Genomic DNA, 22,051 nt, shown 5'->3' on the forward strand with positions numbered 1-22,051 from the left:
CAACAGTTAGCAGATTTATGAAAAAGTTCATTGAAATGGGTTCAACAGTGAACATTAAAAGTCCTGGGTGTCGTCGTAGTAGTCGTTCTGAGCAAACCATTCAAACTATGGCGAATTTCACGAACAGAGTTATTGCATGCCAGCGCAGTAGAGAAGGTCAAAGACCCGACGTCATTCACCATACCTGAAATCGGAATGTGTGATGAACATGTTTATGAATTTTGTTAGTGTGTTTTGGGGGGGAAAAAATCATAATTTGATGTAATGAAACCAATATGAACAGTGATTTCTTGAGTTCACGTCCCACGTTTTTTTTACCGAAGCTAAAGAAGATTGTGATGATAACATGGATGATAATGGTAGAATTTGTGTTTAATGGAAATATGGGAACAAAAATTTAGGATGTTTGTTCCGCGATTTCTCTGTTAGAATAACATCTAAATGTTTGATATTTCATTTTTCAGAATCAAAATTAAAATTCTAATAAGATGAAAGACACTTACTTGTTCTGCAATACATTTTGATTACTTTTTTTTTCCTGAAGAGAAGCAATTTTGATTTGACTATTAGCTAACTTCTCTTAATTATTTTAGTAGTGACCTGAATTAGACACCAATCTTTTATTATTATTTATAGCGGAGAAATTTTCTGACTCCTTTTACATTTATGTATTTATTTATTTATGTTTCTTCTTCAACAGTCGTTCAGAGATCCGAGCAAAAAATCTATTTAACGTAGCTGACTGTAAGATGCATTGGCAAAAATCGGGAGACTATCTATGTGTGAAGGTAGATAGGTATAGCAAGGTTAAGAAAGAGAAAAACGAAGTGAAATACAGTGTAAGTATGTTTTATTTATTTATTATCATAACATATTAAGGGAATGCTATTAGCAAATCCCCTTTTGGAGTAAAAAATAAACGTAATAATTAGTTATCAGAATTCCAGAAACACGATTAATATCAAATAATTTGTGAAGGTAGACAAATAATTTACAAAGAACTTTTGTATGTATCTACAGATCGAAGCATGCTAGTTGCTCTGCTTGTCATAATTAAAGTACGCCTTTATGAAGCTAATGAGTTTCATGTGTTTGTAAGAAGTAGTCCAAATAAAACACTGGCTCGTATGTTCCGTGAAATCAACGGTCAAGTAGTACACGTTCTGATCAGAGCTGGGTGAGCGATAATTGGTGAATGCTAGGTAATGTTAGTAGTATGGCGTTCATCTGGAACAATGAGTATTCGAAACAAGAGAAGAATCTATATAAATGGATGTATTTCTTTCAAAAATGCAAAAACTACAGAGAATTGTTTGTAGGCTTGTAGTCAGCTAAAGTATACATAAAGTGATTGTTGATAGATGTTGTAGGATACATAATTCAACTATGAACAGTCTTATTTTGTATCACGAATTTTTGTCAGTGTGTATGTATGTGTGTGTGTACAGTAGTGTGCAAATCAATGTAAACGTAAATTTGGAAACATTGTTTATTATATTATTATATTTACTACTGACTTAAGAAACTAAATTTAGTATGAAATTGACCACTTTTTGCTTTGATAAATTATTTTACTGTTCGTGGCATAGAATAGTTTCTAGCAAATATCGTTTACTTCTGAGTCGTGAAACCAGATGTTTACCAACCAAAAAATCATAAGTGTTTTTGAAGTACAGTCCTGTTTTTCATCTTCGTCTTAATCTCTAGAAGTTCTCAATGAGATTGACGTCAGGTGAGTTTTCTAGCCACGCGAATCAGTTAAATTTGTGCTTCTTGAAGATCAGGGCAACCTCGTTTTGTGTGTAACAGATGCCTGGTCTTGCTGAAAAATATCACTTCCATTTCCTTATTTGATAAACTCTGAGGTAAGAGATTTTTTTCAGAAACTAGTGTATTTTGTGCCAAACAGAATGAAAGAACTCACCAAAGCAAAAAATGGGCACATTTCATATTAGATTTAGTTTTGTAAGTTAGTAATAAATATAATTCGCTCATTACTGTTTATATATATTCAAGATTGATTTTGCGTGGCAATTTGCTTAACAACGTTGTTTAAAATACATATTCTATGGGAGGGGGTCATAATTCATGCGAAAAATTGAATATTACATGAACTCAAGTTAAAATGAAAGTCGTTGTATAAACTCGTTAAAAATAAGCGGACATGTCTTCCCCCGCATTTTTGTTAGTTCTCGTTTCAAGGGGCACATTTTATGTATTTTTTCGCCGCTTTAAAAGTGACGTTGTCCCTTGGTTATATCACACGTAAACAGCCGAACACTTGTGAAATTAATTTTAGAACCTAATTAGTGCGTACGTCGAGCTACATTTTTATTATGTCAGTTGGATTAAAGAGAGCATCATAATGGAGGTTCAAATCATGAATATCAAAAATAGAATATCTTATTGGTTTTAATAATTACACTTTTATTGAAATTCATTTGAATATATGTATCACCTACCTTGAACTGTTTTTTAATCATGTTACTTTGATTTAAATAAATATACTAAAGGAGAAGTGGAGGTCTAATCTACGCGAATAATTCAGTATCTCACAAGCCCATTAAGTTAGGAAATTGAAACGTGATAAATAAGTTTTCATTAAACATAAGTAGACAGATGCCTCGCGTTTTTGAAATATCTCTATTTAAGGAGGCCAGTGGGCTATTTTGTGTATATATGTATATTTTGTGTATATATGTATATTTCGCCACATTGAAAGCGAAATTGTCTATTGTCTGTGAACGCATCATGGAAAAACTACGAAACAATTTGAGATTGATTTTTGAACATAATTAGCTAGTTTTTTTTTTATAATGCCGCTTTGATTCGAGGGAGTATCCTAAAGGGAATAGGGAGTTCAAAATTTATGCTTTTTTATCATTGCACTTTCATTGAAAGAAAAACCTATTCTTCCCGTGCACAGAACGGGCATTTCATCAGTATTATATATGACAAATAGAGAATATAATTTATTGTGTATTTTTTCTCCCATGTGCCATTGAATGCTTAAATAAAAGGAAATTGATGTAATATAAGATAGGTTATTCCCTCCATATATTAATATATTGTATGATTCAACCGTCAAAGGTGTTCCATAATGTAGGTAGTATATTGTCCAAGCACAGTTGGACTAGTGATATAATTCATACGGTCTTGAGTGGCTGACAAACTTTACAAATGATAAAATGTATGACTTCAGGGAGTAAACTAGGTAGCGTTGTACGTACTGCATCGACGCGGCAAGCCAGAGAGCCGGGTTCAACTCGCGGTACAATCCTAATTTTTTACTCTTTGTCTATCATTGAATTCGCATTTATAGAGGACCTGATATGATTTCAAGTTAGTTATTTGGTCCATTTGACCTATATAGCAGAACAGTATTTATGAAAGGTATTCAATTTACACTACGTTTAAATCTTAAATGTATTTGTTTAATGTCTGATGAGCGTATTAAAGATGTTAAACTATATATAAGTGTGGATGTCGTTTATGAATTAGAAAGAAAGATTATAATAAAAGATTTGCTAAACAGTTCACAGCATAAATACGTACAATTTGGTTAAATGTGTGCTTTTTCAGAACTGAGCTATGAAAACATGACTTCAGTTTTCTAATTATGCATTTTTATGTTTCGAGTATTTTTATTTACTAATTTCCTATTTTGATTCAATTATAGGGCATGTATTACAATTTTGAAATATTTCACATGCGTGAGAAACAGATTCCTGTAGATAGTGTTGAAATCAAAGAACCTATTCAAGCTTTTGCTTGGGAACCGGTTGGTTCAAAATTCGCCATAATCCATGGAGAAGCTCCAAATATAAGTGTTAGCTTTTATGGCGTTAAGACTGGTCACACTCCTTTACTTTTAAGTAAGTATATAATGTCATTGGCTTTTAAGAAAAATATTTAACTTCACATTTAAAGTACTGGTAGAGAACAAATTTTGATAGTAAAATTGTTTTATATGATAAATCGCCTTATTTCTTACTTTATTGTGATAAGTAATAAATATGAAAAAGAATAATTGGAAAATAATAGAAGTTATTGTAAAATGGAAAGTGTAAGAAAAATTGTGAAAAATAAAAAAGGAAATGTATGGGAAACGGAGTTACAGTAGAGAGGTAATGTGGACTTTTTTTTTCGTATGTTTTGTGATATATCCGATTAACATACATATATTTTTGTTTCTCAGTTTTTTTTTTTCTTTCTTCAATAACTAGTTGAACCTGCGCTATCTGCACAGCACATCATTCGCATATGAACATAAATCTCCTACTCATTCCTCACAACATCTGTACATGTTCCTTTACAGACAAAATGAAAGACGACTTGATCTTTTTTTTTTTTTTTTAAAAAAAAAGGGCAAGAGGTATCATAAAGGGGAGATTTTTCGATTATTTTTCTCAATATCTCGCACTGTTTGCAAAATTTGAGCCTACTTCCGGTTGGAGTTTCTAATTCATATGACCAGTGTTTTCTTTCTTCTTGCATGCAGTATGTAATAAGCAAATACATTATACACACAATTAATTATAATGTCAGTTATGTTTGGTGTTCATTGGGCAAAATACTCCAAAAATAAAGATTATATTAGACTGGAGAAATAAATGGTTATCCTTCCTCTTTCATTATTATTTGGCCATGAAACAAATGCCTGATATATATATATATATATATATATATATATATATATATATATATATATATATATATATATATATACAGGGTGAGTCAAAATAAGTGTTACAAGCCAATATCTCGCGAACTATACATCATATAAGAAAAATATTAAGAGACAATGTACAATAGAGAGGGGCCTAAGAAATGAGTCAAACATTAGGTTTCCCCTTCACCCCATTTTGGGGGGAGGGGGGTGAACGTGAAATTTTCAAATGGGAACATAAGTCGAGTGATACCTCGTTCGAAAGAGCTTGAAAAATTGAACAATTTTTGTAGGAAACAATTTTTGATATGGGGCACCGTTTTCAAGATAGACCCCAACATTGGTCCTGTATCAGATAAAATTTCCAGTACTTATAAATCGGAAACGTATGAGTAAGAAACGATTAAACAAAAAATAAAAAATGAAAACATCATAGGCAAAGTGGAATGATGATGTCGTGGTGTCCCCAGGGCCCTAATCATGGTGCCCCGGGACCAATTTCAAATGGGAATATACCTGTAGGTTGAGTGATACCTTGTTTGATAGATCGTGGAAAGCCAAACAGCTTCGTACAAAATTTGTTTTCATTTTGGGCAAGCCTGTTTCAAAATGGTTCCACATTCAGATAGAAAGTGCAGTGCTCAAATTGAGTATTACACGCAATATCAAGCGAACTACGCATCAAATAAGAAAAGTGTTAAGAGTCAATGTACAATACAGAAAGCCTGAAATTTGTGTTAGTTCCCTCGCCCCGCTTTTGTATGGAGGGGTGTACTACCATGAGCAAAATAAATGACGCGTCTCTTTATTTTGAAGTTTTTTGAAAATATCTCCGTTTTCTTTATATGTTCGAAATTTCGGAATTTTTCCCCAGCAGGAAACGTTAATAACAAGCCCGTTTTAAATATTTGTGTTAGATATTAGCTTAAAATAAATAAATTAGAAGCGAAAAACATTAAATCGACCGAAATTACGAGAATTACCAACTCTGCTAAAGTGGGAAATTTTCAAGAACTCGAGGGAATTCTACAGTTCAACACGAAGCAACGACATCTATGTCATTGAGAGAAATGCGGATTAAATCTACAAACGAAACTTTCAACGAAACATTTCTAATATGTCTTATTACATGCATTATCTGCAAACTTCAAATATATGAATCTATGCCAAGTATTAGCGTTTAGATAGAGCAAATAGTTGAAATTACCTATGGAAAAGGACGAATTGGTAGCACGATCGTAATGAAAAATCATCTTTACCGTATAACATGTTCAGTTTCCGTAAGAAAACAAATAGCTCAGTTAGTTAAAGCAACGAGTTTGTATGCCGAAGGTAGCTGGTTCGAACCCCCACAGAGGTGCAACTGTCATTTTTATTACTGTGGTTATTTTATTTATTTTTTATGTGGGAAAGAATCAAATTGTAACATATGTGTAAAACTCATGACAATACCAAAAAAGAAAAAATGTTGTCGCACTTGCATTAGTGTCTCTAATTTTTGTTTGCAAACAGTTTCGTAATTATTTTCCCTGTGCTCACTGCTCACAATATGCTCGCTGGTGTATAACGAATGCTTTCCAGTAAACGTTAATTCTAATTTGGAGATTTTTATAAAGTTTCACAATGTTTATCATTAAATAATCTTCTATCTACTTGTTTGGACATTTTGATAACAGATTTCCCTATTAAATGTTTAATTTTCCCTAGATGTTTCATTACGGAAAAGTTTTACAATGTATTTGTTTTAAATTGAAATTGTTTTGAATTTACCCCATGAGATAAGTAGCCCGAAGGAGGAGAACTGAAGTAGTTGATATTCTACGTAAAAGTAACCTATTATAGAATGATGACGCTTCTTACCTTCAGCACATAATCTTTACATTAGAGAGTCAGAGAGAAAAATCCTGTTTTTTCCTCTCCTATGACCACCCATCTTAAACCACCTCTACATACCATGGTTCGTCTTACACAATTTCGGTGCTCCAAAGACATTCATATAATAATAATAATAATAATAATAATAATAATAATAATAATAATAATAATAATAATAATCCTGAATATGCCATACAGTGGCGGCGATTGGACGTTAAAAGTGGGGGGGCAAGACATGATCTGAATATTTGTATATCACTGTTAGTTTCCCTGGTTGTTTCCAGCACTTTGTTTGACGAAAGGTTGTATAACTAATAGGATACTATCTTTTTCAGTTAAAATACCGTATATCGTATTTTTATATTTTATTAAATAAATTGACAAGAGCAACAGAAGTAGGCACTAGCCCTTTGTATTCTTAAACAACAAAGGTGTAAGAAGAGATTTGATTACTTGCTCATGAACATCTTAAAATTCTGGGGGTCGCGGTGGCTCAGTGGTAGATCGTTCACCTCTGGTGCATGGGGTTCCTGGTCCAAACCCTGCTCCCGCCAAGTGGATCTTGTGGCGGACAAACACCTTGTGCGTAGGTTTTCTCGGGTTCTCCCGTTTCCTCCCACTTTCTTCATTCCACCATTTCATTTACAGTATTTATCATCTTCACCGTCTCCTTTAGCCTAGCCGGCATAAGCGTGGGACATAAAACTCAAAACTTTCATTTCATTTCTTTCTCTTAACATTCTGTCTAGAAAATTGTGTAATCAGATTATTTAATAACAAATTTACAAAACAAATGAATAGAAAGGATAATATTAATCATAGTAATGAATAATGAGGTATGCTATGTAGAAGTAATATTGAAACTGGGGATTAATGAACAACTTAATTTTTAATTCCACATATGCTTTTAAATGAATGTTATTACTCTTGGAAAATGAAAGCCAGTAAATACAACAAACATTTGCTACGACATTTAAAGCAATACATGTATTTGCTTGTGCAGCTTCTCGAAACATGTTCGTTGCCATTAGGTGCAGTTTTAACTCACTTGGAATACATCAAAACACAACCACACTTAGAATCATTTCACACTCCAGTTATACAAAATAATTCTAAAACCTAGAATTATGTTGAATTTACTAAATCTAATTGTGTATAAACTCGTACACCCCTAAACACACCACTTCACTCGTATAATATATTACACTACAAAACAATGGAAAAGGTAGAAGTTGTTTCTTATTACGCTCTTTTTAATCAATATTCCTTACTTTAGAAAGAAGAAAAGACATTTTAGGAACTGTCAATTTTTGTGCAATTAAAGAATTCCTTGTGAAATAACTTTTTTTTTTTTTTTTTTTTTTTTTTTGCAAATGTTCTCTCAATTAGATTCAAAGCGGCTGACTAACATATCGAGCCATTGTAAGAAGGTTGTATAGAAGCAAAACCTTCTAAATTCGTTTTTGAATTTTGGCTGGGAACGAAGAAAAAGTTACGCCCTCATGTTTTCAGAATTTCTTAACAACTTTTTTGTTTAGTTGTTGATTTCACTCATTTGTATTATTGATCACTAAACAAAAAAATGTTCAACAATTCTGAAGCATAAGGGCGTCACTTCTTCGTTTCCTGACAAAATTGAATAATGGATTTATCAGGTTTTGCTTCTATACCACTGAATTGAAAGTATGCTGGAATTATTGTGCTTCAATAGGTTAATTTTGGGGATGTTTTCCGTGGCAATTAAAACGCAATTCCTGTTGCTTTCTTAACTTCACGGGAAAACAACCAATATATACTCACGCAATGACAAATATTATATGGCACCATTTTTTCTATGAGACCGTAATACATACAAAAACATTACATTTCCAAATGAAACTATATACATTAATGGGTTACTTCAAAAAAGTGGGGGGACAAATGCCCCCTTTGCCCCCCCCCTAATGCCGCCCATGATACCATACTTACCTAATGTAGTAACCTTAGACATCTTAGTTTAAAATGCTTTCTTTTGTAATAATTTGAGCAACCATGTGGGAGGCGGCACGACGGTTTTTTGCCCCTCTCATTTCCTCCCAACAGACAAGGACAACGTTACTGACAAACAGGGACAACGTTACGTAATTTCTGATAAGCAGGGCAGACAAAATGAATAAGAAAATATATTTATATCACCCTCTCCCCGTTCATGATTGGAATATCACGTAGCATTTTTAATTCTACTGAAGATAACCCTGTGCGGTTAGGGGTAAGTAACTAAAGAGATACCTAATACATAGCTCCCCTTGATTGTAATATTACCGCTTCTTTATTTGTTCGAGGGAGCTCCTACACAACCAAGGGTGACAAAAAGAATAGTAAAAGTGTCTATTGATTCTAGTGGCTGATCCAGCACGGATTCCTGAGTGGGGGGGAAGCGGTGAAGTGAAGGATTCTTTTGTTGATATGAAGCTGTCACAAATTACCACTTAACTAAACTAAACATAATGGTGTGGTTAACCGGAATCCAGTCAGTTCAAATTGATGTAAAAGTTTAATTTTTTACTTCATATTAAAGTTTTGGTTTCAAATGAGAATTTCAGTCCGAGTGGTCAATGATCAAATCTTGGGGGGTTTTTCGGTGTAGAGGCTATGACCCCCTTATGGGAAAAGGCAAAAATATTAAAATTCTTAAAACTTTCGAAGTTTTCGTCTATTTTAAAGGAACTTTTGGCTTCATATTCAAGTGTTTGTTCCAAATGACAATTCCAGTCCGAGTAGACAATGATCAATTCTCGGGGGACTCTGCAATGTAGGAAAAATAATGACGTCTATATCGTGATCCTGTTGGTGACATCACGAGTCATGACGTGAATATAGCACAAAATAAACGATAAACGCTGTCGGCTCTCGTAGCTGAGTATGCATGTTCGAACATTATTAAAACCAGATATTAAGCTCTTTCCAAGAACTAAGAATAATGCTGTTATGTGGTTGGCTGCAAATACTGTGCATTACATGTTATTATGCTATAAGAGTCATCAGCAACAAAAGTATTATGACTACATTTATGATCAATATCGTCATTTTCCACCAGTTAGAAGAAAAGAATTATTTGCAAATTTCCTAGAAATTGTTATAAAAGATTGGCTTTCTTAACTAAATATTCCTTATACAAATACTTTTCTTGACAATGCATATTGTTTAAAGATAAAGTGATATCCTAATTGCTGAGTTTGCTACGTATGATCAAGAGCTATTATAAGAGTGAAATGATTCTATTTTTGTGATTTTTATATTTGTTTTAAATACTTTTATTGTTTTGTAAATGTATATAAATTGTTAATAAAAGTGAATTAAAAAAAAAAAAAAAAAAGTGAGCTAGCGCAGCATGCTAGTAAGGAAGATTGGTTTTGGCGTGGGTTCAAATCCTGACTAGGGACGATTATTTTTATTATTTTTAAAAAAAGTTTATAACACTTCTTTCGTTTAAAAAAAAGATTTAAAATAATATTCAAAAAGTGATTTAACAATTATTTTTTTTTTATTTTCGTTAAAATAAGTTGTACTATACAGTTCCACAGATCCATAGCGAAGTTAGTAATAAAAATAGTAGTAGTAGAAATGGGTTACAATGCAATTCAGCATTCATTTGTTTCCGTGCGATGTTGCCAAACGTAACTCGCTTACAATGCTTTCTGGCTAGGCCTTAGTGTGTTTCGAAAATATGCTTGTGTTCGGGATGAAGTTCCAAGGTTAAGCATTGACTATAAGTTTTTGCTATTAATATACCTTCTAACAATATTGGCAGTGGACAAAAGTTGGACCGTGTTGAAGCTTTTTGCTCCTAATTTAGTTATTTTACTTTATTATTTAACGAATATATTGAAAATATCTTTGTCAGCAAGCACGTATGCAGGAATTTATTTCGGGAGGGGTCCAAAGTTATCTGGGGGTCCGACTTCAATATTAGGATAAATTATAATATTTTTTAAAAAAAATAACCCCCAAAATTAGGTTAAATTTACAGAAAAGTTGGGATTTCAGAGGGGGTCTGGACCCCCTGAACCCACCCCTAAATGCGTCCTTGTTTTTCAGTAATGTTTCCTCATTTTGAAACCCTCAGAAACTTCGAATATATAAAGGAAAACGAGTTATTTTCGATAAAGTATCACTTCAAGGAGACGCGATATTTTTTATTGCACATGGTGGTACCCCAACTTAACAAGGGCAAGAATTCCTTTACTTTGGTTCTCTGCAATTGCGCTGTATCGAAAGGTTAGGTTTGTAATATATACTCCTAAGAACAAACGTGTTTGCCAGAGAACCGTGATACTGAACAGAGCTCCACAGAAATGCATGCTGAACTTTCGTTATAGCTACCCTTTGGTGTTTTTTGCCCTCAAGGTCAATCGAGTGATGATTCAGTTCAGTCCCTGTTCTTAAGCTGTGTTGGTATTACTTCGAATAGTTTTGACGTGTGTTTTCCAACCACCATATCAACAGACAATCAGGGCAAATCATAGTATACAATACATTTAAGCAAGTATATATGTCGCGAAATTATTTCACACATTATCCAAAGACACTTAATATATGAATCCATACATTTATTTATATAGGTAAAGCAAAGAGTGGAAATTACCTATCGAAAGAATAAATTAACAGCACGATCATAATGAAAAGCATGCCTCGTAATATAACAGACTTCTTTCGCGTAAGAAATCGAAACTCAGTTGGTCAGAGCAACTAGTCTGTACGAATTAGGTTGTTAGTTGGAGCCTAATACGAGTAAGAGTTTTTTTTACTATTGTTTTTCTCTTTTTTTATGTGAGGAAAAATCAAATTGTAACATCGCGATATCAAATGTATTTGGTTAGGTAACTTTGTCTTAGCTAAACTTTAACTGTCGAAATTATTTTACTAACCCATCAGTTACTGAACATTTCAAACACCAGTCGCATAACATGAAGGTTAACCTCACGTCCGCAGCCCTTAGTTATGCGTCCATACTTTCATGGCCGGACCTTGGGCGGGGCAGGAGTCAGAGGGACGCCAAAACGAGCCTCAAAAAGTAAATTTTATAATGTGTTTCCTACTGACTTTTTTGGTTTATATTCTTGTAAAGTAGCGGCAATTACATAATCTTTTTCCATTTCACCATGGAAGAAGAGTTTCATAGCACTAAGGGGACTGTATCGACAAATTGAGAGATGGCATGTAGAATAAAGAGTGGAGGGGGAGTAAGTATTGTTTGTTTCTTTGCTTGAGTTTAGCGTTCCACAGTTATGCCTTAATGGCAAAAGGAGATGTGGATACTGATTATAGTGAAATCCGAACCACGTTTATCGTTCAACAGTAACCCACCGGGAATTGGACCCGGGACCACAGAAGGCAGGCATGCTAGCCACTAGACCAAGCTGGAGGGGGGGGGGGCGTTGTTCGTATTGTTTATAGCAGGCCATATTTTTTGTGAAGTTTTCCTAGGTAATGAATGTCTTTCTGAAAAAATGGGTTTAAACTATTAAAAACGCTAGGATAAATGTAAAATATAGGCTAATACTAGGGGGAGGGCGCCATAAAGTCACTTTGCCCAGGTGAAAATTTGGCCTGGTCCGTCCCTGCGTACTTTCTATATATTTTTTGACTTTGCAGCTTGTGCGGTCCCCACGCCACAGGATTGTGGGGGCGCCATTTACGCCAATAATAATAATAATAATTATTATTATTATTATTATATGAATATCTTTGGAGAGACGAAATTATGTGACACGAATCATTACATGTAGAGCTTTAAGATGAGTGGTCAAAGGGGAGGGAAAAAAAAGGATTTTTCTCTCTGACTCTCTAACGTAAACATTATGTGCTGAAGGTAAGAAGCGTCATCAATCTAAAATTGGTTGCTTTTACGTAGAATATCAGCTACTTCAGTTCTCCTCCTCCGGGCTACTTACCTCGTGGGGTAAATTCAAAACAATTTCAATTCAAGACAAATACACTGTAAAACTTTTCCGTAATGAAACATCTACTGAAAATTAAACATTTAATAGGGAAATCTGGTATCAAAGTGTCCAAACAAGTAGATAGAAGACTATTTAATGATAAACATTGTGAAACTTTATAAAAATCTCCAAATTAGAATTAGCTTTTACTGGGAAATATTCATTATGCACCAGCGAGCATATTGTGAGCAGTGAGCACAGGGAAAATAATTACGTAACTGTTTACAAACAAAACTTAGGGACACTAATGCAAGTGCGACAACATTTTTTCTTTTTTTTTGGTATCGTCATGAGTTTTACACATATGTTACAATTTGATTCTTTCCCACATAAAAAATAAATAAAATAACCACAGTAATAAAAATGACAGTTGCACCTCTGTGGGGATTCGAACCAGCTACCTTCGGCATACAGACTCGTTGCTTTAACTAACTGAGCTATTTGTTTTCTTACGGAAATTGAACATGTTATACGGTAAAGATGATTTTTCATTACCATCGTGCTACCAATTCGTCCTTTTCCATAGGCAATTTCCACTATATGCTCTATCTATACGTTAATACTTAGTATAGATTCATATATTTGGAGTTTGCAGATAATGCACGTAATAAGACATATTAGAAATGTTTCGTTAAAAGTTTCGTTTCTAGAATTAATTCACATTTCTCTCAATGACATAGATGTCGCTGCTTCGTGTTGAACTGCAGAATTCCCTCGCGTTCTTGAAAATTTCCCACTTTAGCAGAGTTGGTAATTCCCGTAATTTCAGTCGATTTAATGTTTTTCGCTTCTAATTTATTTATTTTAAACTAATATCTAACACAAATATTTAAAACGGGCTTGTTATTAACGTTTCCTGCTGGGGAAACTTTCCGAAATTTCGAACATATAAAGAAAACGGAGATATTTTCAAAAAACTTCAAAATAAAGAGACGCGTCATTTATTTTGCTCATGGTAGTACATGGAAATTTTCAAATCGCAACATAGGGCGAGTGATACCTCTTTGATTGATCGTGAATACCAAACAGCTTACTACAAAAGTTGTTTTGATTTCAGGCAAGCCTGTCACAACAGCATTACCACAACCTAATATCCTGTAAAGTAGTAGAACAACGTTTAGTAATTCTACGGGTATGTGCGATGATAAAAATTGTAATTTCAATCACTGTAAAGCAAATAATTTCAACACTTACCATGTTACAAATGATGCTCGATATGTCCTCCATCCTGCTCCACACACCTCCGTAAGCGGCGGCATAGGGATGTTAGTACATCATGTAGCATCTCTGGAGTGATAGATGCACACACACCTTGGATACGCGCCTTCATATCATCAGTAGTTGTTGGTACGTTGGACATTACCCGATCATTAACATAACCCCAGAGGAAAAAATCAAGTAGGGTTAGGTCAGGAGATCGTGGAGGCCAGTGAATAGGACCTCGACGCCCAATCCATTTATTCGCCATACGGTGGTCCAATAAGGCTCTGACCTGGCGTGCGTTGTGTGCTGGAGCACCATCATGTTGATACCACATTCTTATACGTTCAGGGAAAGGAATATTCTCTAACAACTCCGGGTATAGTACATTACTGATAAATGCGGCATAGGTATCACCAGTAAGACGTCCATCAAAAAAATATGGCCCAATGATATGGTTACCAAGGATGCCACACCATACATTTAAGAGACCACCGATGCTGATGAGCAACTTGTCTCTGCCATAGTGGATTTTCCCTAGCCCAATAATGCATATTATGTCGGTTTACGTGTCCTGTGTTTGTAAATGTAGCTTCATCGCTAAACAAAATGGTGGATATGAAGTTGCGCTGTCTGTTTTCATACCTTTCAACCATAGATAAAATTGCAATCTGGCATGAAGATCATTGCCAGATAGTTCTTGATGTAAGATGATATGATACGGATGAAACATGTACTCGTGCAAAATACGCACTACAGATCTTTGGCTAACTCCACTGGCCTGAGCGAGGTGTCTCGTGGTAACGTGTGGGTCTACATGCACTGCTGCCAATATTCCTGTTGCACGTTCTTCATTGGTTGCAGAGCGGTAACGACCCCTACCTCGTCCCCGGACAAGACTACCATGTTGCCGCAAACGTCTCTCCAATCGCAGAAATGTCGTGAGATGTTTGTTGGCGTTGGGGATAGCGCATTGCATACATTAGTGCCGCGTTACGATAGCTTCTACATTCGCCCAACACCAGCAACATATGTACACAATGATCAAACACCGCCATTGCTCTATTCAAACGCTACCCAAACTAGTAATATTAATGCGATAGTGTTCGTTTCCTTGTGCGGTAAACTTATCACCAAAGTTGATATCCCGTTCTTTCTACGCTTTTGAACCGTTCAACACACAACTACAGCCCCTACCTACAATATCCACACTGCCACTTCCCTTTAAGTCACTAACACTCTCACTAACAGCTAGGCAATGTAACATCAATGATGATTTTACGTTGAACACTACTACTCAACAAGAAAAAAATAATACCATACTATTCACACTGCATGAACAAACACAATTACAGTCAAATGTTCTCAGTAGAACAGTGAAAATCACATTCCCGTCCCCTGTGTGATCGGCTCTATTGAAACTTGTGTATACCAGCCATTATTAAGGAGGTAGAGTACTAGCTCCTATTGCTACGTTTCTAAAGTCTATTTTCGGGTTTCCGGCACCAATTTATAATACGTTAAAATATCTATTTTCTGGAGTTGAGACACCACTAATTTTACTACATTTATTTCTACGTAGTATCTAGATTGTATCCCGGTTCTTAAACTACGTGACATACACAATTTACAATTTTCTTAAATTGGTTTTAATACTTAATCGTGAGAAGCGTTTATATTCCACATTGACATATTTAACAAGATGTCTGCACACTTACACTTACATTTATTACGTTTCCATAGCGATTACATTAATAGTTGACGATCAAAAATAATCTAAAGATATTTCTTTGCCACTTTCTTTTCTTTGTATAAAACGGCTCAAATAATTCGCCTTGGATCCTTTTTTTTATAAGATGGTACAGATTGTTAATGCAATATACAACGTTATCGTTGTACTATGTTCCGAAGGCCATCGGTTCCATTCCCCAGGCAATGTCGTTGACGGGCTTTCCTTACTCTTAACTGGGCACATGTTGAGATGTTGCCTACAAGTAGGGCCTAATAGGTACCTTCCTATCCCTTTCTCATAGGATTGTAGTGATTGAGAAACGACGTCTCTTTGCGCATACGTATTAGTATTATTCATTGTCTTATTATTATTACTAGTTTTATTATTATTTTTCGTAGTAGTATCCTCCTCCTCCTCTCCTTCTTATTCTTTTTCTTCTTCTTCTTCTTCTTCTTCTTCTTCTTATTATTATTATTATTATTATTATTATTATTATTATTATTATTATTATTATTACGTTAACCCTTATAGGTCGATTTTGCACCCGAACATTTTACTTGTTATTCACTTACAGTATGATGATGGAACCTCTTGTTCAACATATTTTTAGGCCTGTTTGTATTGTACATTGACTCTTAACACTTTTTATTTGATGCAATAATTCGCGGGATATTGGCTTGTAACACACAGTTTGAACACTGCACTTTCTATCTGAATGTGGAACCATTTCCGGCGGCCATTTTGAAACAGGCTTGCCCGAAATCAAAATAATTTTTTTAATAAGCTGTTTGGTTTTCCATAATCTATCAAACAAGGTATCACTCGACCTAAATTCAGATTTGAAATTTTAAAATTGGTCCCGGGGTCCCATGATGAGGCCCTGGGGCACCACGACAACATCATTCCACGTTGCCTATGGCGTTTACCTTTTTCATTTTTTGTTTCATGTTTTTCTACTTAGCCGTTTCCGATTTATAAGTACTGGAAATTTTATCGGATACAGGACCATTTTTGGGGCCCATCTTGAAAACGGTACCCCATATAAAAAATTGTTTCCTACAAAAATTGTTCAATTTTTCAAGCTCTTTCGAACGAGGTATCACTCGACCTATGTTCCCATTTGAAAATTTCACGTTCACCCCTCTGCCCCCAAAATGGGGGTGGGGGGCGAGGGAAACCTAATGTTTGACTCATTTCTTAGGCTCCTCTGTATTGTACATTATCTCTTAATATTTTTCTTATATGATGTATAGTTCGCGAGATATTGGCTTGTAACACTTATTTTGACTCACCCTGTATATATACAACCCCTATATACAAGAATATGGTGTTGGAATGTATAATGCGTTGGATGTGATGCTTTAGGGATTTTTTTTTCTTAATCTCAACACTTTCAGTGTACCCGTAAAAATGTAATAAAGAAATAATGGCCATGTTTTTTAAATATTCAATTAGAACTGGACAATATACACAAAATTTGCAATCGATCAGTGAAAACGTCATCTTTCTAGAGTCTGTAGTTTCCAAGATCTCATTGTCGAAAGGATTGGCCACAAACATATAAACACCCACAAACGTATTAGTTTAAAAGAACTCCAGAGATTGCAGCACAATTGATTTGCATTGATTTTGGAAAAGACTCATTAAAATACAAAGGCTTTGAACAGTAATTAAAAAAAATCAACTTTATATGAAAAAAGATCTACTTAAATAATTTATTTAAAGTACACATAGTTTAAAATATTTGTTTAACGTGAAATCACAAATAATCGTAAAACAAACTTTATAGGTTGGAGCTCAGGCATTATGTTGCTATTGTAGCATTTTAATAGATAGATAGGACATACACACACACACATATATATATATATATATATATATATATATATACACTTTTCTCCTGATTTATTCCTTCGCTTTCGTGCGCTAACCATCCGTGCATTGATTTTATTTTTATCTGTACGTTATTTTCTTCCGTCCCATATCTCATTATCTTATAGCCAGAGCTGCTAACATGGTCCAGGTCACTTGGGTGGCAGATAATGTGGTAGGACCTAAAAATTGTGAGAATTGTTCTTAGATGATGGTCTGTGTAGTCCCCATTATCTCAGGTTCAAGCCCGGTCGTGTTTGGGAATCAAGCACACTAACTCAAAAACAGAAATTGGTGGCTCAGTAGTAGAGCGTTCACCTTTCGTGCATGGGATCCTTGATTCGATCCCAGCTCGCACTAAGTGAGCTTTGTGGTGGACAAACACCGTGTGCGTGGGTTTTGTCGAGGTTCTGTCGTTTCCTCCCACTTTCTTCATTCTACCAATTCATTCATTTCTCATCATCACCGTCTCCTTTTACCTCTCGCAGCATTACCACTGGACGTAAAACTTAGATTTCATTTCATTTTCAAAAAGTCACGTGATCCTGTAATCTAATATTGTGCTTCCGTGTACTCTCCACACCGAGTTTTCTGCTCATTGTTTTTTAAATTTTATTGGTACTAGTTTCCGTCCTTCCTTAGTGAAGTGGCTAGTAAAAAAATCTTATAGTGTGCCTTTTTTTAGCCTGTGTGATTGCTTTTACAGTTTTCTGATTATATAGTGAATTACCAAAAAACAGTGAAGACATAATCACATATTAAGAAAGTACACTATGCTGTTTTGCCGGAACTATTCGCCAGATAGGGAGAGAAAGACGAAAAAAAAAAAGTACAGAATAAAGCTGTGACGAGTTCACCTGAGTCATGTTGGAAGGCAGGGTCAAGTGGTATTGTTACCAATCTGAAAGTAGATTGAGTTAGGTAGAAGAACATAAAACCAATAGGACTGGCAGGACCTCCACAGCTACAGAAACACATTAAATCTTGCCTACTCCATACTGACTACTGCACCCACTGTTAAATCGTTTACCGAAGAGTCCACACTCCCATCAAAGAAAAAGCCAGATGTAAAAACGGTCGGTCCTATATTCGATACTAGTCTGACCTTCCAATATACAATCATGAAAGTAACATACATTCGTCCCCGCTAGTCTAGTGTAGGAGACTAGTGCACGGGAATCCCGGGTTCAATTCCCGGTCAGAGGCCTTGAAATTTGAACGCATTGTGGTGACTTGGATTGCATCTCATACAATTTCGGTGCTGAAAAAGAACGTTAAACTCCAACCAACAAAGGTAGCAATCACTTCCTACCATTCCTCTAGTTGGATTCTTTCAACCTAATTTACACGCACCGTCTAGGTATATTGACCAAAGCCTAACTCTTGATTTCACATTAATAATCACAGATTTTCCTGCAGATCAAATTTCTCATCTCAAGAGTACTTTTGGCGACTCCTTTCACGTAATATCTTCAAAATTTTCCCCCCAGATTCTTCCATATCCTTCAGAAAGACATAATAGACAACTAACACTTATATCTTGTTCTGAAATATAAATCTGGTGTTATACGTGTGACATACCTCACCTTACTACACATCGTTTCCTATTCATTTTAATCTATGCCAGTTTGTTATTATAATTACTATTTACAGTCATCTTAATAACAACGAACAGTCTTGCATTATGCTAATCCTAATAGTAAAATAAAAAGTCACACTGATAGATGTTGCTACCTGTGTTATCATGGCCGGCATAACAGTCTTTTCAATAATTGTATATATTTATGATACGGAGTGGTTGATGGACAGTCTTAAAATAAATACATTTTAAAAATATATATATATGAATAACTAGAGCTTTCAAGTGTACAGCGGGCTGAAAACGTGGTCGGAACAACTAGTTCTTCCAAATACTATTCATTCTTCCTGGTCTCACATTATTTATTTTTATATATTCACATTTTAAAATTATAACTTAATCATTATTATTTTTTATCAATTCTTTTCCCTGTTATTTTATAAATTTTTGCCTTAATTTATTATTCCTTTGCTTTCGTGCACTCTTACGGACTTATTAGTTTTGCCTTTCGCCTCGTAACTCCTTATACTTACAGCCTGGTAACACTACCCCCGTGATTGCATTTTAACATGACGCCCACTTGGACGCTTCTCAGCTTTTTTTCTGTTCTTAATTTTTCTTTTATTTTCTCCTTTCTTTTCCCCTTTCCTATTTGATGAATGTTTTAACAAAAGAAATCGTAGTGTACCTTTCTAGAGTTAAGTGTTGTAATTGTTTCTAATATTTTTTGGTAAATAGTTCATAATAGTAATTTATTTGTGGGAAAACTATAATGAAAGAAACTATATATATTATCAAGGATAATAAGAGTATGGGGAACAGAGAGGTAGAAAGGGCATTGCAGATAAAGGAATAGTATGTCTTTCCAGTTCTTCATGACAGACTTGGTAGAGTTTGGGGAAGGATTTTGAAGATAAATACACGGAAATTGTTGTCAAATTTCATTCATTATTATAATTTTCTTCATTAGTTCCTCAATTTTTCCTGTGTACTTACACCAACTAACCCATTCCGTGTGGTTTATTTCCCTTTGCTAGCTTTTCTCTAGTTTCAACCTGACATTATTATCACATTATTAAAGGAATCCTATTACACGTTAATATTTCTTTCAACTTTCCTGTGTGATGAAATGTCAGCGAAAGCACCTGAGTATAGGTGAACTCAGAAGGTACTCATTTTGTTCTTTTCTGGAACGTTACGGATTTATTAAACAATCATCAGTCGTCGAATTCTCTGTGTTTCCGCCGGCAACAAGATAGGTTAGGAAAAGGATTTTAATGGCGATATTGTGAATGGAAATCAATTATACAGGTAACGGTATTGTGTGCCCTTACAAATTTAGCTTACATATACACAAGCATCTAAAAATTTTCAGTGTGAGAGTTTTACATAGTGTGTAGTTTTTTAAGCCATTGAGTTTCTAATTTTGTGGTTATGATATATAGAGAAGAGCAAACAAGGTGAATATTTTCCGTGTTTACTTATAAAACAGCTCTTCCCGGTGTTTAATACCTGCACCATCATTGCTCTTAACCCATTGATTTATTTGAGGAATTATTTTTTTCTATTTTTATTAACACTTTCGATCCTAGGGTATTTAAATCGACAAAGTTCTAGGTCCTGGAGAAAATAATGGTTATGTAAATAATCATATCTTCCTAAGTTTGTACTCTAAACGGTTGAAACTTTCAGAAATGAAAGAAAAAGTATCATTCTACTAGAACATGCTGTTTCCGTACAAGACATATGTGAATAATCATTGCAAACAATAACTTTATTTCTTCTAAAGGAATAATGTTTGAGTATTGTGAATGGTAATTAACATCTTCTTTAGTTCTCTTTCTACAATGACTGAAAGGCATTCTTGGATCAGCTTGCCAGTAAATAATTCACAAAGCACTCAAAATTACTTTCTCAAATAAAAGGGCATACAAAATTCAATTTTAAATTTAAATAGCCGTGTTCTTCCCGAATGACACTCGGGTTTAACGTAAGTTCACAGCGTGTCGTTCCGGAACTACAGTAGGATTGAAAGTGTTAAAATGAACTGGGATTTAGTGGTGTGATATTGCTGATTTCCCCTTCAGATCTATTTAAATGACACTTTGGGAAAATTAAATTTAAGTAATATTAAATCTAGAATAAAACTGAAATGTAAGTTTGTTTGATCGCATCACGCAATAACCACTGATCAGTCCACCAGCTAGTGTTGTCGGTAACTTACCCTTCTTCATAGCCTAATAATGGGTCGTGAAACTAAAGATTGTGTTATGAAGTAAAGTTGTACCAGCTCTACTGCTTACAAAATCTGTCAGAAACTTTCGTTCAAATTTGCAAAATTGATATACGTCGAAGAAACTTTGGTTCATGCATGATAGTGAGTTTTTATTTACTTATTTTCAGAGAAATTTGAGAAACGACAGTGTAACCACCTCTTTTGGGCACCAAACGGCCAATTTATCGTCCTCGCTGGTCTGCATAATATGAGCGGTGTTTTGGATTTCGTTGACACAAATGACTTCGTCATTATGAACTCTAATGAGCACTACATGGCAACTGATGTCGAGTGGGATCCCACTGGTCGGTATGTTGTCACAGGTGTCTCGTTCTGGAAACACAAGGTAGGGTAATAAAGTACAAACATACTAATAATGAATATAATAGTGTAGTTAGTTGTATGTGTATCACACAAAAAGTTTTTAGGATTGACATCGTAAAGTGATAATAAGAATTTCAAAATGAGTGCATTTGTAGTTTCGTGGGTGACGATTTGCTGTCCAGACAAAATCAGTTCTTGCGTTGAACGATACGTAAGGAACTGAGTAGGATTTCAAAAGTGTCCTTAGACGCCACTTACGAACATGTTCTCATAGATATCGAAAGAAACTGCTTATAATTGATTTAAAAAATTCTGCAACTATAACAAGGCCTGTCCGATAAACCTAAAAGTAATAGCTTTGTTGCAGGGAAAAAAAAAAGTGCTGAAAAAGGAAAAGAAAGAAGAGCCGCAGACCAAGTTGTCATGAGTTAGAGGAGGTACTGTAGATCGGTATTATTTGACGCAATATTACATGAATACTTAAAGATTGAGAAAGCCTGTTGGATTTCATACTTAATACATACCTAGAAAGAGGCCATGAAGG

The 22,051-nt window shown here is 34.8% G+C and overlaps 1 protein-coding gene across 1 annotated transcript in view; it reads left to right on the top strand.

The window, feature by feature from the left end:
• The window catches only part of eIF3b (eukaryotic translation initiation factor 3 subunit b), a 58,535-nt gene that overhangs the window by 25,702 nt on the left and 10,782 nt on the right, over positions 1–22,051 (top strand). Inside the window, exons 9-11 of the mRNA XM_081731620.1 lie at positions 701–839; positions 3,680–3,875; positions 21,312–21,529. Of these exons, the coding sequence (XP_081587746.1) occupies positions 701–839; positions 3,680–3,875; positions 21,312–21,529 (553 nt within the window). The remainder of the gene's footprint in view (positions 1–700; positions 840–3,679; positions 3,876–21,311; positions 21,530–22,051) is intronic.

Source organism: Thermobia domestica, chromosome 11, assembly GCF_964235325.1.
Source record: "Thermobia domestica chromosome 11, izTheDome1.hap1.1, whole genome shotgun sequence".
Classification (NCBI taxonomy): domain Eukaryota; kingdom Metazoa; phylum Arthropoda; class Insecta; order Zygentoma; family Lepismatidae; genus Thermobia; species Thermobia domestica.